Raw genomic sequence first — 22,007 nt, 5'->3', positions numbered from 1 at the left:
TCAGAGGTGGAGGGAATGAGAAGTGGGAGACTAAACTGGAGGTGGAAGGATGGAGTGAAAAAGATTTTGAGCGATCGGGGCGTGAACATGCAGGAGGGGTGAAAAGTGTGCAAGGAATAGAGTGATTTGGAACGATATGGTATACCGGGGTTGACGTGCTGTCAATGGCCTGAACATGCAGGAGAGTGAAAGGCGGGCAAGGAATAGATTGAATTGGATCAATGTGGTATACCGGGGTTGACGTGCTGTCAGTGGATTGAATCAGGGCATGTGAAGCGTCTGGGGTAAACCATGGAAAATTGTGTGGGGCCTGGATGTGGAAAGGGAGCTGTGGTTTCGGGCATTATTGCATGACAGCTAGAGACTGAGTGTGAACGAATGGGGCCTTTGTTGTCTTTTCCTAGCGCTACCTCGCACACATGAGGGGGGAGGGGGATGGTATTCCATGTGTGGCGAGGTGGCGATGGGGATGAATAAAGGCAGACAGTGTGAATTGAGTGCATGGGTATATATGTATGTGTCTGTGTGTGTATGTATATGTGTACATTGAGAGGTATAGGTATGTATATTTGCATGTGTGGACGTGTATGTATATACATGTGTATGGGGGTGGGTTGGGCCATTTCTTTCGTCTGCTCCCTTGCGCTACCTCGCAAATGCGGGAGACAGCGACAAAGCAAAATAAATAAAATAATAAATATATATATATATATATATATATATATATATATATATATATATATATATATATATATATATATATATATATATCCCTGGGGATAGGGGAGAAAGAATTCTTCCCAAGAACTTCCTGTGTGTCGTAGAAGGTGACTAAAAGGGGAGGGAGCGGGGGGCTGGAAATCCTCCCCTCTCGTTTTCAATTTTCTAAAAGGAGGAGCAGAGAAGGGGGCTATGTGAGGATATTCCCTCAGAGGCTCAGTCCTCTGTTCTTGACACTACCTTGCTGATGCGGGAGGTGGTGAATAGTATGATTCTTTTTTTATACTATTCACCATTTCCTGTGTTAGCGAGGTAACGTTAAGAACAGAAGACTGAGCCTTTGAGGGAAATCCTCACTTGGCCCCCTTCTCTGTTCCTTATTTTGGAAAATTAAAGGTGAGAGGGGAGGATTTCCAGCCACCCGCTCCCTCCCCTTTCAGTCGCCTTCTACGACATGCAAGGAATACGGGAAGTATTCTTTCTCCCTTATCCCCTATACATATTTTCATACTGAGAAGTGAGTCAGTTGTTGTTCACTGATGATACAGCGCTGGTGGCTGATTCATGTGAGAAACTGCAGAAGCTGGTGACTGACTTTGGTAAAGTGTGTGAAAGAAGAAAGTTAAGAGTAAATGTGAATAAGAGCAAGGTTATTAGGTACAGTAGGGTTGAGGGTCAAGTCAATTGGGAGGTAAGTTTGAATGGAGAAAAACTGGAGGAAGTAAAGTGTTTTAGATATCTGGTAGTGGATCTGGCAGCGGATGGAACCATGGAAGCGGAAGTGGATCATACAGTGGGGGAGGGGGCAAAAATCCTGGGAGCCTTGAAGAATGTGTGGAAGTCGAGAACATTATCTCGGAAAGCAAAAATGGGTATGTTTGAAGGAATAGTGGTTCCAACAATGTTGTATGGTTGCGAGGCGTGGGCTATGGATAGAGTGGTGCGCAGGAGGATGGATGTGCTGGAAATGAGATGTTTGAGGACAATGTGTGGTGTGAGGTGGTTTGATCGAGTAAGTAACGTAAGGGTAAGAGAGATGTGTGGAAATAAAAAGAGCGTGGTTGAGAGAGCAGAAGAGGGTGTTTTGAAATGGTTTGGGCACATGGAGAGAATGAGTGAGGAAAGATTGACCAAGAGGATATATGTGTCGGAGGTGGAGGGAACGAGGAGAAGTGGGAGACCAAATTGGAGGTGGAAAGATGGAGTGAAAAAGATTTTGTGTGATCGGGGCCTGAACATGCAGGAGGGTGAAAGGAGGGCAAGGAATAGAGTGAATTGGATCGATGTGGTATACCGGGGTTGACGTGCTGTCAGTGGATTGAATCAGGGCATGTGAAGCATCTGGGGTAAACCATGGAAAGCTGTGTACGTATGTATATTTGCGTGTGTGGACGTATGTATATACATGTGTATGGGGGTGGGTTGGGCCATTTCTTTCGTCTGTTTCCTTGCGCTACCTCACAAACGCGCGAGACAGCGACAAAGCAAAAAAAAAAAAAAAATATATATATATATATATATATATATATATATATATATATATATATATATATATATATATATATATATATATATCCCTGGGGATAGGGGAGCAAGAATACTTCCCACGTATTCCCTGCGTGTCGTAGAAGGTGACTAAAAGGGGAGGGAGCGGGGGGCTGGAAATCCTCCCCTCTCGTTTTTTTTTTAATTTTCCAAAAGAAGGAACAGAGAATTGGGCAGGGTGAGGGTAGTCCCTCAAAGGCTCAGTCCTCTGTTCTTAGCGCTACCTCGCTAATGCGGGAAATGGCGAATAGTTTGAAAGAAAAAGAAATATATATATATATATATATATATATATATATATATGAAAATAAAAAATAAAAAATGGATATATATGAAAAGTATGAGACAAGTATACAAGTAATTCAATTTTAGTAGGCTATGATTTGTTCATACATACCCTACTAGTACAGTCTTGGATAGCTACTATGCTTCATCAAGTTAATCCTTTTCACCATGAAGCATGCTAATTCACAGAGTGGGAAGCATTGTAATTAAACATATGTCATACAATCCTTGCAAGAATTTCCTCGGGTACTTTGTCTACAAAGAATAAATATAATAGTTGACAATTAAGAATTCTAACAAACCCTTCAAAATTTCTGAGTGTAAACACTTGCCTGAACCATAAGACACAAATATGTGGTAAGAGGCGTGTCAACCAGTTGCATCTCTTTTCCTTACTACTCATAATACTGCAACATAAAACAAAAAACAAGTGTATGGGGTTAAAAACCATCAAAGTCAAGTATCAACTTTGGAAACACAATTTACTTACAATGCAATTTCTGCATTCTTGAAAGAGAAGTACTACCATCTTTTTTCATGGTTCTACTAAAAACATATTTTTAATCATATGAGTGAAATCTGTTATTTGATCACATATTTGCACATCAGCCAATCAGGTGGATTCTCTACTTGAATCCACTATGTTTCCTTTTGATCAAAACAATTTGGAGTTCATGAAATTTGTTTCTATTCTTTAATGGAGGAAAGGTTTGAGCATATCAACTTCCTTGACCTTTCGTAATTCCAACAGCTTGGATAATATGTCAAACAAAAGTAAAACAAAAAACTGACCACCAACCACTCAAATGAATGCCTGCTATGAAACTCATGAAACAAAAAATATGATTATGAACATTTAACCTGTCCCCCTCCCTGTGGCCCTAACCCATGCTTCCAGTTACCATGATCATTAGCTCTTTGAATAAATGATACAAACTGGAAAATATCAGAAGATATCAGGTTAAGTGGAATGGGAATCCCTAGTACTGTAGGGACAACAGCCAACTTGGAGCATTTGGCCACTATGTTTAATGTACAACGCCACAGGCCATGCCATAGTTCTCACAGGACAACTGTGGAAATAAAGATCCATGCTGCCTCAAAACATGAAGGTAATGTGACCCATGAGACAAACAGGCAGCTGAAAGGTAAAATTTTTCAAATTCATGAAAGGTGGAAACATTCCTCCAAAACAGATTTACCATGAGGATGTGATTTGTTCTTCTAACACTGCTTTCTAAAAACACTATTGATCTAACAGATAAACCTTTAGTGTTGAAAAAAAATTACACTACTTGGCATGCAGCCAGTCACTTCCAGTGGTTGATGGCTAATTTTGCTGTAAGTTTGACTTTCAGTTAAACAAGTATTCAAGCTGATTAATGCTGACTGGTCAGAGAAGTTAATGTCAAAAGTCAGATGGACTAAAAGAAAATCTTTAACTTAATTTCCTTGCATATTTCAATTATCTAAGTAATCTGTTAATTGTGTATCCAAAAGGCAAAAATGCAAGGGGTCAACATACTAACTTTCATTCAAATTAACTCAAAATTTTATGAAGAGACTAAAAAGTCATGCAAATTGAAAAAAAAAAATTGAAGCTATCCAAAATATAGGATCATGTACCTTGACTGTATACAATGAACTTTTTTACCAAATAAAATATATTATCTAATGAATTTTTTAAGAAACTAAATATCATATTGGTATAACAACAAATTGCTCAAACATTAATGTATGTAAGAGTTCCACAAAAGGAATCTATATCATACAAGTATGGAGGAAAGGATGCATCAGTATCAAACGTATAATCGGAGGAAGATTTGGTGCAAATCCAGAAATAATGTGCAAAACACCTACACTAACCATCAACATGCCAAGCATTTCCATTTGATGAATTCAGTATTTCCAAGTATACATAAGGTGTATGAAAGAAAGAACCTTTTCCCTCTACATATCAAAGTCAACTTTCATGAAAGTCAAGTGATCATGACACCCCCCCCCAAAAAAAAAAGATGTAACTGTTGATCTCAAATACTGATTATGAATTTGAAGGCACTCATTCACAGTCTATAAATGAATTCTTTTTCTAACCCATTAAAATGTGAACAACAATAGTTTCTATTAACACAATCTAACCCCATGCTGTTCTGAAGATTCATTCTTTGTATGGGTGCCATCTACGACCAGCTAATATATTTCACATGTGGAAATGCATATGTCATGAATAAGCACTGACAGTCAAAGTAGTGTTGGAAACTAAAACAAACTTTTCTGGATGTAAAGCAGACTGAGATTTCCAATTACTTGTTGGAAATATCTATCTGTAAAAATAAAACATTATTTTCATAGATTATGTTGAAGCTTTCAAATGAATTTACTCTTCGCTTCCCATAACAAAATCTAAAGATTCCTAAGAAATTATTTTTTGGCCCTAAATCTTTAGTAATTGTGAAAGCATTCTGTAAGGAATTAAGGGGGTTAATCTGTCAGTGTGTATGATTTTACTTAGATTCTCTAATAAATTCTTGCTTTTAAAGACAATATAAAAACAATTCTCTTTACACAGATGCAAAAATCCTGTTTATAAGGATGTGAATCACAAATTCATTCCTAATTTTCATCTTGTGAAAAGTAACATCAAAGATATTTGATCTAATGGGTTTCAAAAACTTACAATTTACCACAATTATGTGGTACCAGTTATGAAATCTAACCTGTTATTAAAGATTCAATTCTTTTGGTGGGGGAAAAAAGTTTTAACTGTGCTTCTAATACTATTTCTAAGATGTACCTGTGACAAAAACATCAAAGTATAATATAATTTTAGGTACAAAAGTTTATTTATCTTGTATACATCTATTTTCCAGGTAGTACCAGTTATCCTTTTAACTTGTTTCTGGAATAAGCATCAAGAATAGCATTGGTACTACAGCATGATTAAATTATGCTGGATTCCATCAATTCTAAGGCGAATTCAATTCTCGATTCTACAGAAACTTATTTTTCTGATTCTTTTAAGCCGCAAAGTTGACTGGAACAAAATCTGTTTAAAAATCAGCCTAACAAACTTTGTCAAATAAATGATACTTTTCATGAACACTGTTCTATCTTGCCTTGTATGATGTATTCTGTTTCAAATAAAAAAATCATAAGCATGAAAAATAAATAAATCATTCAAATGGAAGTCACATTCTAGGTCCTTATTCTTAACGAGCTCTTTCATTCTATTTGTATCCTTCTGAGGAAATGTGTGCCATACCTATTACATAAAGTCACTATTACCTCTTTTGTAATCTGTTAATTTGGTTTCTTCAAGACCATATTTGTCTGTAGTCAGAAAAAGTGTGTGTGATTACCAATTTGTAACGTACAGAAAGGTCTATGAGGCCTGGTTGAAGAGAGATGACTGTGGTTTCAATGCACTGCACATCAAAGATATAGAGTGGATGTGTGTGAATGAGGCTGTTTCTTTGTTCATGGTACTACCTTACTATCGAGGGAAATGGTGAACAACTATAAAAGAATCAAAGAAAAGAATTAAAATCCCGGTTTTCAGGAATGCATCTCGAAAGTAAACATAGGAAAAGCTATACTGCATCTCTAGGATGACCCCTAGACAATACTACGTTCTAGTTTGACTTGAATGAACAGATTCCTTCTGCTGAGAGGAAGATGCAACAATACAATGGCATACAATAACAAAGGAGCATAATCTGATGTACTTCTATGATGAAAGTACACACATCTAACTAGCCTTGTTGACCCATGATGCCTAAAAACCACTTAAAGTACTTATTGTCTGTATCATCACACATTATCAAAGGATAAGAATGCAGATCAAACATCTTTAGAGGCCTGAAGCAAAAGCCACAAAAGAAAAAAAAAAAAAAAAAAAAAAAAATCATACTTATGAAAGAAGGAGAGCAGTCAACCAGACTGAACTGCAGATATGTGAACATAAGAAAGATGATGGAGTGTAGACAGGAAGCACCACCTGAATTTTGTTCTAATGACATCATAGGCCATAGCCTATTACAGTATGGTTGTTAAATTTCTATTAATCAATATCAGCTAGTTTCCTGGTTTTATGGTTGCTGAAAGGGGTGAAATCCTGGAGACAACATACTATTCATGGGGTCAAATTGTGTTGGAGCTATTTATAAGCCAATGCTTTGTCTTTTTTTTCTGAGACAGCATAAGCAACTGCATGCCCTAATCATAAGGCCCTGTTCGAAGGTAAAAAAAAAAAATCTTTTAGTTCATCCCTTTGATTAAAGTTCATAAACTCTGTTTAAAAAGCTTCACTTACTGATTGTTTGTAACCTATAATGGCTATATTAGTAAGAGTAATGGATAAATTGAGCTACTCTGAACATGTACAACCAAGTAATTCACAATATTCTCACTCCTTTTTTCATGAAAGCTGCACTTCAAGTTAACTTCAAATTCCATATATCCATTACAAAGTCCATACAAAAAATTAATTCTGTACTGATTTGCTAGCCATTTTAGAAAGAAAAAGCATAAGTCACTGTTGGGTGTGGCAGCAGATAGTCCTAAAGAATAAATGGATATACCTCTTCCACTGATAGGTGCTATTTGAAGAAATAAGAATCTGAAGTACAGTGCTATAACAGTGCATTAGAAGCATAAAATGGCATTAATCATTAAAAGAGTAACAAGTTGGAAGGCAATTGAGATAATAAGCCAATAATGATTTCTTGAGACTGGCCAGAACCAACAGAAATCTTGAAATCAATTAGAACTGGAATATTTCAAACATGCCGGACTATAAAGCCCTAGAACAAAGTGTGATACTGTCTGCTTAAGATACTATACACTTTCTTAAAAAAAATGGTGGAGTATTATAAATGATCCACTAAATGCAAGATACCCACTGAAATTTCAGCAACTAAAATGTATTTGAATCACTCCAAAGAATTTATTTGATACATAATCTTTCTATCTGCAATATACACTACTTGTCAAAATTCATGACTCATCAGTTTCATTACATATATACTAACAATTGCATAAATGATTAAAACACTCTGTTCTATGTTTTGTAGCCTTTATGGAGCTAATGGTATTATGAGATTATCCCACACCAAAATCATAATACTAAAAGAATTCTTAATTTTACAAGTGATGAGACAAACGGAGTACCAGAAGAACCACTGATACCCATATAAATAATGTAAAACACTATATCTACAACTGCCACCACCACAAAAAGCACCAACACCACTGAAGATCCCAGAAATGCAAGGGAAATTCATACTTACGCATCATTATTATTGAACTCGGTGTTGGCATTTTCAGTGGTAGGACATTTTGGAGCAGCAGCAGGGCTATGTGAAGAAGGGATTGTAGGAGTGAGAAACAAAACAGAATAAAACTAATAAAGGATAAAACAATTCCATAAGGTGCTTAACTGGGTAAGACAGCAAATACGAAATTAGAAATAAAAAAGTCAATAGCATGAAAATAAAACATTAAGCAAAACTGCAACTGGAACTGATATTTATCACAAAATTGAGGGTCTAAGAAAGAATAGGATATTGCAAGTTGTACACTACTTATACTTCTTTACATCAGCACAAATATACAGTGATGTGGTCCAAAACTCATTTTCATATTCATGAAGTTACTGAAGCATGAGCATATAAAATTAACACAAGCCTTACAAAACTGTGCCAAATACAGGTGCTGGTCATACATTAACAATATGAAGACATATTTTTGTTTCTAAACAGCACAATCATCAAATTACATTTCAATTGTGTAATCCATGTATCTGGTAATACAAAGTATCTGGTCTCAGCAAATAATGTGATTAAAATGAAAAGTTCACAGCAAATATTACTAGAAAATAAAAACCTGCAACTAATATTACTAAATAAGTAAGTAACTATAGAAAAAGAAAAAATACATATTCAGATATAAGGATGATGACAGAATGATTGTCATTTCTACAAAATGGCTAAGAGGACAAACCCTACATGTTGGTGATACTTGCAGTGAAGATGAATGTGGTTCTGTGATAAGTTGCCTTAAGTACAGGAAAACAGAGAAAATCAAAAATATTACCTTAAACATTCAACCTTTGACTCTTAACCTCTTAAGCGTCAACATACGCAGAACTTTGTAAGCATTATCTGTTGCAAAAATCTGGCCATTATCCATTCACCAAGTCTCCAAATATGGTACCCACAAGCATTCAATAATATTCAGTTACACATGAAATAGACCATTAACCTTCCTTGACCTACAAAAATCAAACAGATGTAGAAATATGTGTGGCAATTGTGATACAAGTTTGGTCAATATCCATTTGCCCAGTCATGAGATATTGTGCACACAATTATCTAGTAGCATTTAAGTTCACAAGATCTTGCAACCTTGATCTTTGTTCCCTGACACCTAAATATCATACTGAACATGTGACCTTGATCTCTGAATTCTTGCATAATAAACTTAAGCAGGTGTTGAATGCTATTCATGATCCATGGGAATCTATAAACCAGTCTTTAGACATTGAATACTCAGTCCACAAGACTGTGTATCTATAATTCTTGACCTCGCTATATGTGTACAGCTCTGTATGCAATAGCTATGGTACAAGTATTGTTTTAAATTCTAAAACTTAGTCTTGAAACATCACGTACATAGGAATTTAATAACCTTTGATGAAACGAGACTATATTTGACTGTGATCCTAACTTAAAAATATGTAATAAGGTGAAGAACTTTGTATGCAGTATCTGTGGTAAAAACTTGGTTCTCATCCAACTGCCTGGTCATGCCCTAATATGTACACAAGCATTTAGCATCATTATAATACACACGATCCTTTGACCTAAAAAATCTGATCAGTAGAAATTCATTTGCAACATCTGTAGTAAAAGTTTGATCCATATCCCATCATCTAGTCATATCTTCTACAAATCATGACAAATGGATGCATGCATAGATACACAAAAATATGCTGGAACTGGCACACCAACAAGACTCTACTTTGCAGCAGTGGGCAAAAAACTACAGACTATGGATCAACTGGATCTGGTTATCTCAGGTTGCACTTGATAGAGATAGGAAGAATGTCACTTCTTCCACTGACTGTTTTTTCTTTAATCACATTCACACCTTAAAAAGTACTCTGTCCTTTCCCTACCAATGGTTGTTTTCTTTGATCATATTCACACTCCAAAGAGTACTCCACTTGTATTCTATGTTATTTCTTTCCAACACTTTTCTCTTTTTTTCCTGACTTCCTACTTTTTTCATTGTCTTCTCTTCAAGCAAACATACAATGACTGCTTCATTACATACTTGCTAAAACTAACAAGCACGATAACTTTGAAAATTCTAAATGCTGCCATTGAGACCTAAATGTACGGTTATGGTTAGTAAATGAAATGTAATGATAAGAGGATACATGGGTTACAGTTCCTCCACTAAGCTAAGCAGTATAAATACAGAGAAAATTATTTTTAGACATACTAGAAACATAAAAAGACTGTTAGACTGTATTCATTTTCAAAACATTTGACACACCATGAAGCTGGACAATAATATGGATATGACAATCAAAGCCAAGCAGTGTTGGGATTTTTTCTTACCCTGTAAGCTTCCCTTTGTTAATGCCTCCATGGGTAGCCAATGACCTGCCTATATAAAACCTGAAAGCTGAGAATAACTTTTATTTTCTAAAGGAATTTCTTCTTATGCTAATATGGTTGGCTTAAGTTAAGGCCCTAGCATTACAAAGGGACAAACTGTAAGCATACCAAAGTAAACAGTACCAAGAATACCATTCTAAATTTACCCATATGGTGAAATTAATCCTGAATCTCTCACAATGTGAAAGCACACTAATATCCCAACACCACAGTGTCCCTTAATGCAGTTACCATAGGAGAGAAACTTAGTTTATTCTACTGCAAAAAAAAGCCAAAAACACGAAATGCTGACAATTTATACTTGCCTTCACTTTAAGACACTGAAAACTCTAACACAAAATATGCTTCCATAGTTTGTGCATGTCAAAATATCTATCCTGGTCGAAAAAATAAAAAGTGCTCCCAAACCTCCAATGTAAGCTCTCCCAAAAACATGTAAATGCTACATGAAAACTTGTGCCAAATAGGTGGATCATCAAATGGTCATAATTACCAATACGTCACTAAAAATATTTCATGGTCTATTCAACATACCATACCATTAAACAAACCAATCTTTCCAATTAAAGACAGTGACCTCTCTTTCTACACATTCCTCAATGTGTCCAAGACCTTTGCCCCTTGTCCTCTTACCCAACCAACAGCTCACTTCAGTCCTAATGGTTCCACTCACTGCCATATCTACTTCCAGGTATCTAAGACACTCCACTTCCCGCAAGTTCTCTCCATTCAAACTCATACTCAAAATATCCTGTATTCTTTCCAGTGCTAAACCTAAAAACCTTGCTTTTATTCATATTTATGCTCATCTTCCTCCTTTAACACACTTACCTAAACTTACATCACCTCCTGCAGCTTTTTATTCAAATCTACCACTACTGCTATGTCATCAGTAAACAACACTTGACTCACCAACCTGGCTTCACTACCCCCAACAGACTGCACACCTGCTACCTCACCTACTCATCCATAAGCAAATAAACAGCCATGGTGACATCTTACACCCCTGCCACAGACCCAACTTCACCTGGAGAAACTCACCCTCATCTCAACCTATCCACACACACACACACCTTACTCTCTTCATAAAAAGTCCTCTTTGCTTCTAATAGCTTTCTTCCTACACCACATATTCACAGCACCTTCCACAGAACATTTCCATAAACACTGCTCTTTCCAGATCCATCAATATCTCAAAAATCCTTCTGTTTCTCTGAAGCATTTCTAATGCATATTTCTGGAGCACAATGCTCTCCAATCTGATGCTCTGAGTATGCCAACATCCTCTTAATCATTTCTCTTCCATACAACTTACCAAGTACACACAACATACTTATACCTCTGTAAATTGAATACTCGCCTTGTCCTTATATAGTTGCACTATACAGGCATTCCACTAATCCTCAGGCACCTCACCAAGATACATACAAAATGAAATTCTTGACTAACAAATCAATGACAGTCATCCCCATTCTAAAGAAAATCAACTGCACTTGGAGTGGCCAAGATAAACCATGGAAAGGTCTGTGGAGCTTGGTTGTGGACAGGAGAGGGAGATATCGTTTTGGTGCACTGTACATAACAAATACAGAAGGGATGTGAGCAAATGTGGCCTTTGGTTCTTTCTCTCTGGCACTGCCTTGCTAATGCAGTAAATGGCAATTAAGTATGAAAAGTAATTTTCTAACATTTTGCAATGAAAGATGAGAAAATTTATGCTTGAATTTCTTAAATAATATAATCTTTCCAAGCAAAATGCAAACGACTACAAGATATATTTCTGATACATGATCACATCTAATTGGCACTAGTTCTCTTTCTAATAAATTCTACACTCATTAAAGAGAGGAAAAAAATCACTCAAATTCAATTCACTCATAAAACTTACATACCTGTTTACTACTGTTACTGGTCTGTCTTCTGGCCTATAACACATGTTATAAAATGAGATGGGTCAAGAGAGACATGCTTGTTATTTTTTAGTTTTTCACAGAGACATTTGTATCTTCTGATTAAAAGGAAGGCATAAAATCATATAAACTCTTATACAGTGATAAATAAGACAGTGCTTCATTATTGATAATCATAAGGAAAAAGTCTTTTATGATAACAAGCAACAGACATTACTTGCAATTACTTGAGGGTAATTAAAAGCTTCACACCTAAAAGATATTAGTTCTTATATAAAATACCACACAATCCAAAGAGAAGTAAAATCAAACTCTGAAGAAGCAAAATGATAAAAATGCATAAAAAGTGTTCAGTTCTTTCAAGAAATCATTATAGAAAAAAATGTAAGCTTTCAAGTTTGCAAACCTTTTGTCTCCCAGGTGCTTCCTGCAAGTAGTGAAATATCTCTTGGATATTCAAGGAGTGAGGAGCCTTCTAATATCCCTTCTTAATCAATGGAGGTAGTGATATTTTTCCCAACTTGTTCCTAACCACTAACACATTGGTAGCAGGCATCTTGCTAATTTCAGGCCTACCAATTACCAACCAGAGTCTGCTACAGAAATGGTGTTACCGACTCACTTGCTTCAGGGGACTGATCAATCTAGCATCTTAAAATTTACAAATTATATGTGTCAAGCTTTGCGGAAGATGAAAGCCGGCAAGGCAGCAGGTTTGGATGGTATTGCAGTGGAATTTATTAAAAAAGGGGGTGACTGTATTGTTGACTGGTTGGTAAGGTTATTTAATGTATGTATGACTCATGGTGAGGTGCCTGAGGATTGGCGGAATGCGTGCATAGTGCCATTGTACAAAGGCAAAGGGGATAAGAGTGAGTGCTCAAATTACAGAGGTATAAGTTTGTTGAGTATTCCTGGTAAATTATATGGGAGGGTATTGATCGAGAGGGTGAAGGCATGTACAGAGCATCAGATTGGGGAAGAGCAGTGCGGTTTCAGAAGTGGTAGAGGATGTGTGGATCAGGTGTTTGCTTTGAAGAATGTATGTGAGAAATACTTAGAAAAGCAAATGGATTTGTATGTAGCATTTATGGATCTGGAGAAGGCATATGATAGAGTTGATAGAGATGCTCTGTGGAAGGTATTAAGAATATATGGTGTGGGAGGCAAGTTGTTAGAAGCAGTGAAAAGTTTTTATCGAGGATGTAAGGCATGTGTACGTGTAGGAAGAGAGGAAAGTGATTGGTTCTCAGTGAATGTAGGTTTGCGGCAGGGGTGTGTGATGTCTCCATGGTTGTTTAATTTGTTTATGGATGGGGTTGTAAGGGAGGTAAATGCAAGAGTCCTGGAAAGAGGGGCAAGTATGAAGTCTGTTGGGGATGAGAGAGCTTGGGAAGTGAGTCAGTTGTTGTTCGCTGATGATACAGCGCTGGTGGCTGATTCATGTGAGAAACTGCAGAAGTTGGTGACTGAGTTTGGTAAAGTGTGTGGAAGAAGAAAGTTGAGAGTAAATGTGAATAAGAGCAAGGTTATTAGGTACAGTAGGGGTGAGGGTCAAGTCAATTGGGAGGTGAGTTTGAATGGAGAAAAACTGGAGGAAGTGAAGTGTTTTAGATATCTGGGAGTGGATCTGTCAGCGGATGGAACCATGGAAGCGGAAGTGGATCATAGGGTGGGGGAGGGGGCGAAAATTTTGGGAGCCTTGAAAAATGTGTGGAAGTCGAGAACATTATCTCGGAAAGCGAAAATGGGTATGTTTGAGGGAATAGTGGTTCCAACAATGTTGTATGGTTGCGAGGCGTGGGCTATGGATAGAGGTGTGCGCAGGAGGATGGATGTGCTGGAAATGAGATGTTTGAGGACAATGTGTGGTGTGAGGTGGTTTGATCGAGTAAGTAACGTAAGGGTAAGAGAGATGTGTGGAAATAAAAAGAGCGTGGTTGAGAGAGCAGAAGAGGGTGTTTTGAAATGGTTTGGGCACATGGAGAGAATGAGTGAGGAGAGATTGACCAAGAGGATATATGTGTCGGAGGTGGAGGGAACGAGGAGAAGAGGGAGACCAAATTGGAGGTGGAAAGATGGAGTGAAAAAGATTTTGTGTGATCGGGGCCTGAACATGCAGGAGGGTGAAAGGAGGGCAAGGAATAGAGTGAATTGGAGTCATGTGGTATACAGGGGTTGACGTGCTGTCAGTGGATTGAATCAAGGCATGTGAAGCGTCTGGGGTAAACCATGGAAAGCTGTGTAGGTATGTATATTTGCGTGTGTGGACGTGTGTATGTACATGTGTATGGGGGGGGGGGAGGTTGGGCCATTTCTTTCGTCTGTTTCCTTGCGCTACCTCGCAAACGCGGGAGACAGCGACAAAGTATAAAAAAAAAAAAAAAAAAAAAAAAAAAAAATGTGTCAACCCAAAATGAGTCACCACAGGTAAAAATATAGGTTCTTCTTTGAAAGGGGAAGGCAGGGAAGGGTAAGAAAACTTAAAAATTACTTGCAGTACACCAGTTCAGTGAGAAAAAGGTTCCCAAACATCAAAATCTACATTTCTCTCCTCCGCTGGTTTGAGAAGTTGGAAAAGAACCAGAGAAGTTAATAAAGGTGATCTTAAAAGTTGGGTTTTAATTATCTTGGACATTGGTAGAGTTGATTAGAGGAAATGAAACTGAATTTAGTTATTACAACTCCAAATTCACTAATTTGCAATGGGTTGGGAAATCTAGCACTATTCCAAAAGTTAGATTGTGGTGTTGTGTGTTAGTCCAAACTCTAAAATATTCAACAGATACCTTACTGCTCAAAAGACAAACTGGCAGAGGAGTAAAAGATTATATCAGGTGAAAATAATATTCCTCTGCATTCACACCTATCCAACAACATAAACATTCAGTAAGACAGTATCAACCTCTTCACACTACTTATGCAGCAGCATTCAGAAGCAGAGAGGCAGTAAAGTGTGAATGTATATGGCGCATATTATCTTTTGTTAAATAAAGTGAAATGTCAAGGTAATCAAAAACAATATGTCAAAATTCTTGAAAAGGGCAAAGAGCAAAGAAAGTAAAATATCAATCTCACTTGATGCAGTTCTACTGGTTTTAATAACTTTTGCATTTCATGCCCATCACTGTAAAATTATATCATTGAAACTGAGTTCTGAGTATTCAGTAGAAAAAAATCTCCCATCTACATTACAAATTAATAAGCTCTATGAAGAAAATATGATAACAATCTTTGATGCAAATAGGAAACTTCAAAAGTAGCAATCTCGTCAATATTCTAATAATATGCATCATGAAAATGACCATGTCTGTGATATTTGTTGGAAATGCCTATCTAAAAGTTACATTTAATGCTAAGCAGATATAATTATAACTCTCTCAATCATATGCCATAAAATGCATCCAAATTTGATGAAAAATCCCCATCAATATAGATTTTGATAAAAATTATGCCACACAATAAGTTATGGATAGGTGTGAATGCTTCCTCAGAGTTTCATGCTATTAGTTAGTCCTAATCCAAACTAACCTGTAACAACTAAACAATCAATAGTTTACCAGTGAAAATAACATTATAGCTAATTCATCCTAATACTTTAGCTGAAAAAAGATTTCTGTTAGAAGTACTGTACCAATATAACGAATTTGTATTTGGAAAGAAAAACAGAAGAATTCTTTTACGGACTAAGGCCTACAAATTCAGCACAGCAAAAACTATGAAGAAATTCTAGGATAAATGAAGTCATGCAAATCATGCATCTAAGCTAGTATGGCATGACATCACCACAGCAAGTAAAATTAATGGTCATTATCAAGAATGATAAATGTAAGCCTAAATATTCAAAAAGAAGAATGAAATCATATAAATAGAGATAAAGGGGAAGCTGCAGAAAGCTTACCTTATCAAGACTGAAAAATATGTCCTGAAACAGAATAATCACTTCTGTTTTCCCTAATTCAACAAGCACTTTACAATATTTTTTCTTTATATCAAGAGTTCGATGATTTCTTACCTTGGGATAAGTGGAAGAGGTTCACCTTCAGAGTCTATGAGAGTCCCACCAGCATTCAAAAGATAACGGTGGTGAAGGGAAAAGAGTGCATGACGACATGTAGTGGGTGTGTCTTTCTCAGCTCCATCACCATTCTTTAGTGGAGCAAACTCATCCTCACGTATGACTTCCCACACTGCTAAAGTGCTGTTGACGTGTTACACAATAAATATTTATTTTCATACAGAACTGGGAATGCTGATTATAAATTTGATGCAATCTTACACAATAAAGATTTATTTTCATACAGAACTGGGAATGCTGATTATAAATTTGATGCAATCTTAATCCTAAATCAATTAATAATAACTTACAAAGGTGAACACAGGATACAGCAAATCATGGCAATGTGGTTTATACAGGGTGACACATCATTGTGCTGAACCATAACATATGATGTAGTCAGGGAAGCCAAAGAAAGGTCTGTTAGACTTGGCTGTTGATAAGGGACTATATATGACAGATATGGAGTGGATGTGAGCAAGTGAGGACATTCTCAATCTGTTCCTAGTGCTACCTTATTGATGCTTGAAGCAATGAACAAGTATGAAACAAAAATATGAATACATGGACTGAACCAATGCATGTGAAGCATCTGGGATAAAATATGGAAAGGTCTGTGGGGCCTGGTTCTTGATAGGGAGCTGTGATTTCCATGCATTACACATATTACAGCTGGAGAATGGATGTGAGCTGATGTGGCATTTCATCATCTGTTCCTGGTGCTACCTTGCTAACGTGGGAAATGGCGATCAAGCATGAAAAAAAATATACATGAAATGAGATAAACTTTGCTAGATGCACAGATATCTCCTTTCTTTAACATGAAACCATGAAAAGATCAGAGAATATGAGGAAAAGAGAACAGATGGATTAACTTGTGCTTACAAATGTTATGATTATGAGGTAAGTTTGCCATTAAAAAGGAAATTCCTTAATCTAAAAATCTTTAACAAGATCTTACGGCAAAAAATATGATATTTACTTTGAAAACTGAAAGACATCGAAGACAAATTTCTCCATCTTGATGCCATTGGGTTTTTCTGGTTTGATGCTCTTACCACTTGAGTTCACTGTTGCAATTTTCTTCTTGGCCACATGATGCTTCATGCTTGTTTCATAGTCACTGTGAAAAACAATCACTGAATCTAAATCATCAATCATGGTAAAGAGTTTAAACATAAACAATGATAATTCTGAGAAAGCCAAATCTCTAGTTTAATTAACAGTATCATAAGGGTGGAAAATATATAATTTCCTGAGACAATTTGCTTTGGAGAACATCATAATGATGTTAGAAAATTATATACAGGGCAATCTTTTGCATATGAAACACTTCATATTCTTTTGAGTTCATCTTGTACTGTAATGGGTTCTAAGGTAAAAGGCTACAAATCATTTGGCTGCATAAGAAGTATCCTATCTTGTTAAATAACTTTTGCTCTACTATCCTAAAATACAACTTCTTTCTGACAAATACCCAGAAAGTTCATCATAAGATCATCTCAGCTGCTTTCCTCAGAACCAAAGATAGAGCTCCAAAATAGCTAAAATCAGCACAGAGTTTACAAAATTCTTTCCCTTCATTACACAAGGTCCACATGCCTATATGATGGTCAACCTGTGGGCAACTTCCATCTTCAACGCCATCATAAGCTATTTGCCGAACTACAGATGCCACATATAATTAAGTCTCTTTATCCAAGTATATCTTACATGAATTCATTAGGGCAAATACCCGATCCATGCATTCTCTACCTTTACTGAAACCACACTGCTCCTCCTTATTCAGATTTTTACAATACGCATATAACTACCCCCTCAATCACCACTCTCCCATATACCTTACCAGGTATGCTCATACTTATTTTTGCATAATATGAGCATTCACTTTCATCTTCAAATAACTAAATAGTCAACATCAGCGAAACTGTCATCTTTATTGTGAAGTTCAATTGCTATTCCATTTACTCCTGCAATTGCACACACCTTGTCTTTGCAATATCTTCACCACCTCCTCTGTTTTCACCATACCCATTCACTAGAACACTTTCACTTCACATGCTACCACATCCTAAATGCACATCTGTCACACTACCATCTAACATTCAGAAAATCTTCAAAATACTTACCACATCTCTTTTCCACATCTTTGTTTGTAACCACTTTCCCATTTACTCCTCCTCTCATTGTTACTCCTATTTGTTCTCCTCACATTGTTCACTGCTTTCCAAACAGCATTTCTATATCCTCTAAAGGTCATTGATATTCTCTAATCCCATTTCTCATATTAATGGACAGTGGTAGTGTTTCCCAACCTTTCTATTTCTCAAATTTCACAGTCAGTTTATTCTGTGAGCTGCCCATCAATAGGGAATATGTGGCACAAAACCAAAAAGAAAAAAATATTTTATATACACTATGCAATTTTAACAATCCTGGAGCCTTCTTCACTTCTTGCTGTAGAAAACTGACCAACATGTATGGAATCTTCTGAGTATCCTTCTGAAAGAAGTTAATTTCTTGGAAAAAAAGGGCATACAATGGAATACAGACTTTGTAAAGGGTTCTTTTAAGCATTCAGAACTGAGTACATGGCATTCAATATTACACTATATCAATATAGTAGGCTCACTCATTTTATATACACCTTATCCCACATCAGTCTACATTACTTTATAAATACAAAATGCAAAAAGCAATAAATACAAAGCACCATAACCATCAAACATATCCAGAGTAATGAACAAAAAATGTGTGCAGACTTGCAAAATGCAGAACAATATCATGAGTAATTGGTGAGAAACTACAAAACATTTAAGATTAAATCCAGTTTTGGAGAAAAATAAATGAAGCTATGAACTTTGATCTTGTTAATGCCAGAAACAGAAGGTGATCAAATTTTCTTCTGTAAGAAATTTACAAAACCAACAACTAATCATGCTGTCCCATTATATGGGGTAAGTTCCAACCAGTAAAAAGCCTTGACAAAGGACAGACTTCATATTATACTATACATGAATTGCATGGCAAAGACAATATTTGCCTCATATCCCAAGGATAAGTAACAAGTCAAGGAATTACAAATGAATCTTTAAAACCTAATCAAATCAACCACCAACCTACATGCAACATGCATTAGGAGTAATCTAACCTTCAAAAACAGTAGCACAGAAACTGAGAACATCATATATGATACAACAAATGAAAAAAATTACCATGTTATGCATTAATTTGATTGTTTGGTAACTGAGGACACAAAATGAGAAGTAATGAAACCACATTCAAAAAGATGTAGTTGTGGAAACTAAACAGAGTTGAAATTTCTATAACAGAAATAACATATATTGGGAAATGAACTTAAGTACTCAGGATCCACGGCAATGTGGTGCAAGGTTCAGTAAAGGAGAGGGAACATGAGTATATTTCTTCTCAAATACAGAAAGAAGGTAAAAGAAAGGGAGGAGAGGTACAATAAGAGATGCCAAAATGCAAAGATACTTCAAGATGTGCTGTGATGAAGATATATGCACAACATAAGCCAGCAAGTTGTAAGGTATAAGAGAGCATGAAAAAGTATAAAAGTATATGAAAGTAGGAAGAGAAACTTTGTATAGAATTGATAGACAAAGTGAAACAATCCAAAAATTTCCCATAAATTTTCCTGGAGTAAACTGCCAGTTAAAGAGCAGCTCATATGACTAATGGATTCAAAGGGATGAGATTTAGAAGATGTTAGGATATGTGTGGAGCTGAATGACAAGTTCAAAAGTGTTTTCACAATGGAAGACACTATATCCTCAACACCAGTGAGACAGAATGGGGAGGTCTTGGAAAGTATTGAAATATCTAGAAAGACATAAACATAGTACAAAAGGATCTTGATCTAAACAAGGCTTATGACCCTGATGAAATTTCTTTGTGTGCTGAATATGTGAGCAATTACACTTAACAAATCAATTGAAATGTTATTCAAGATATCACTGGAAAAAGATAAGGAACAAAGAGGGGACTAAAGGGCAAACATTAAGCCCATCTATTTGAAGGAGACCATGAAGATACAACGGATGACAAAATGGTCATCAAGATGATTGCAACATACTGTACTGAAAAAAATTAGCCAGAAAGCAAATGGGTGACTTATTGCAGAAGAGATACTACCTAAGACAGACAGTATGGTTTCAGAGAAAGAAGGTCATATGTAAGAAACCTATTAGATTCTACAAGAGAGTCAGTTTTACTTTAGACAAACAAAAAGACTGAGTGGTTGTCTGTACTTGGGCTGCCAGAAAGCATTTAGTACAGTACCATAAAGGAGGAGGGAATAAGTGGGAAACTACTTGAATGAACAGCAGATCACCTGAGTGGAGTGGAACAAAGGATGCATGTCAGGGAAGTCTTCTCAAAATGGGCTGTGGTCACCAGTGGGCTTGGCATGCCACAGGGTTCCATCATGAAAACCACTGCTCTTTTGGATCTATGTGAATGACAAGCTAAACAATATGGTATCCTCCCTGATATGTTTGCCAATGATGCAAAGGGCATGTGGGAAGTGAAGACCAAGGAACACTGCTTCAACTTACAAGGAAGCCTTGATATACTCCGAAGTTGGTTTCATATATGGATGACATCATCTCTAACTTGTCATCTGAGTTCCCCAGAAGGAGAACAGCACAGGAGACCCCCCCAAAAAAAGGATATTTTTTAATTTCTTTTTTATTACACTTAGTCGCTCTCTCCCGCATTAGCGAGGTAGCGCAAGGAACAGACGAAAGAATGGCCCAACCCACCCACATACACATGTAGATACATAAACGCCCACACATGCATATATACATACCTATACATTTTAATGTATACATACATATACATACACAGACATATACATATATACACATGTACATATTCATACTTGCTGCCTTCATCCATTCCCGTCGCCACCCCGCCACACATGAAATAGCACCCCCCTTACCCCACGCATGCACGTGGTAGTGCTAGGAAAGACAAAAAGGCCACATTCGTTCAAATAATAAACACCAAAAACTCAACAAGCTGTACAATGTCTACATAAGGACTAAACTAGAATATGCTTCTAAGGTTTCAATAACATACCTAAAGAAGCACAATAAGACAAGAGAAATGGTACAGAGGAGGACAGCAAAGATGGTACAAGAACAGAAGATGATTTACATGGAATGGCTCAAGGTTAGTCTTTAAATTTTCCCAACACAAAGGTAAGGAGTGAGGGATGACATGATCACAACCTTTAAGCTTTTGAACCAGATTTACCAGAGAAAGTGAACAGTTCTTTGAAAAATGCAGGGATGGAACACTCAAAATACATAACCTGAATCTAAGCAAGACACCTGCTTAAAAAGATCTAAGGATGTGCTTTAATTATGTACGAGTGGTAGACAAAAGGAAGAAACTCAAAAAAGACGTGGTCATTGCAAACAACATACAAAAGTTATCTAAATGGTATTATGATAGTATGAAAAAATCACATGCTAAACAAAACCACCATCACCACCAAACAACTCGAATGTTAATAGCACATTGCTGTACTTACCCACTAGACATGCAAAAAGGAAATGGAAGAAAACAGTATTAGTAATCAGTACTTCCACCTTTGCATACTGATAGTCCCAGATTTACTTCCTAAGTGGGATGCTTCTTATACTAAATCATAAAGGGGCAAAGAGAACATAATTTACTGTACATCTTACAAAGCAATATCAACCTTAAACATTATGTCTAAAAAAAATTGATATTAATAATATAAAACTCTTTCAAGAGGAATAATTTTAC

General features: G+C 36.5%; 1 protein-coding gene across 20 annotated transcripts in view; it reads right to left on the bottom strand.

Annotated features, from left to right (window-relative positions):
• mmy (UDP-N-acetylglucosamine pyrophosphorylase mmy) overlaps positions 1-22,007 on the bottom strand; it is a 114,782-nt gene that overhangs the window by 6,930 nt on the left and 85,845 nt on the right. For 12 of the 20 annotated variants that reach the window (XM_071675672.1, XM_071675669.1, XM_071675668.1 and 9 more), the window contains 5 exons: positions 17,185-17,325; positions 16,161-16,346; positions 12,128-12,160; positions 7,839-7,904; positions 2,883-2,957 (listed from right to left, as the gene is read on the bottom strand). In XM_071675672.1, coding sequence (XP_071531773.1) covers positions 2,883-2,957; positions 7,839-7,904; positions 12,128-12,160; positions 16,161-16,346; positions 17,185-17,325 — 501 coding nt within the window. The remainder of the gene's footprint in view (positions 1-2,882; positions 2,958-7,838; positions 7,905-12,127; positions 12,161-16,160; positions 16,347-17,184; positions 17,326-22,007) is intronic. The other 8 variants (XM_071675676.1, XM_071675675.1, XM_071675661.1 and 5 more) reach the window with 4 other exon arrangements.

Source organism: Panulirus ornatus, chromosome 21 (genome assembly GCF_036320965.1).
Source record: "Panulirus ornatus isolate Po-2019 chromosome 21, ASM3632096v1, whole genome shotgun sequence".
NCBI lineage: Eukaryota > Metazoa > Arthropoda > Malacostraca > Decapoda > Palinuridae > Panulirus > Panulirus ornatus.
Note: the sequence above shows the minus strand (reverse complement) of the source record. Positions and strands in the feature narration are given on the sequence as shown.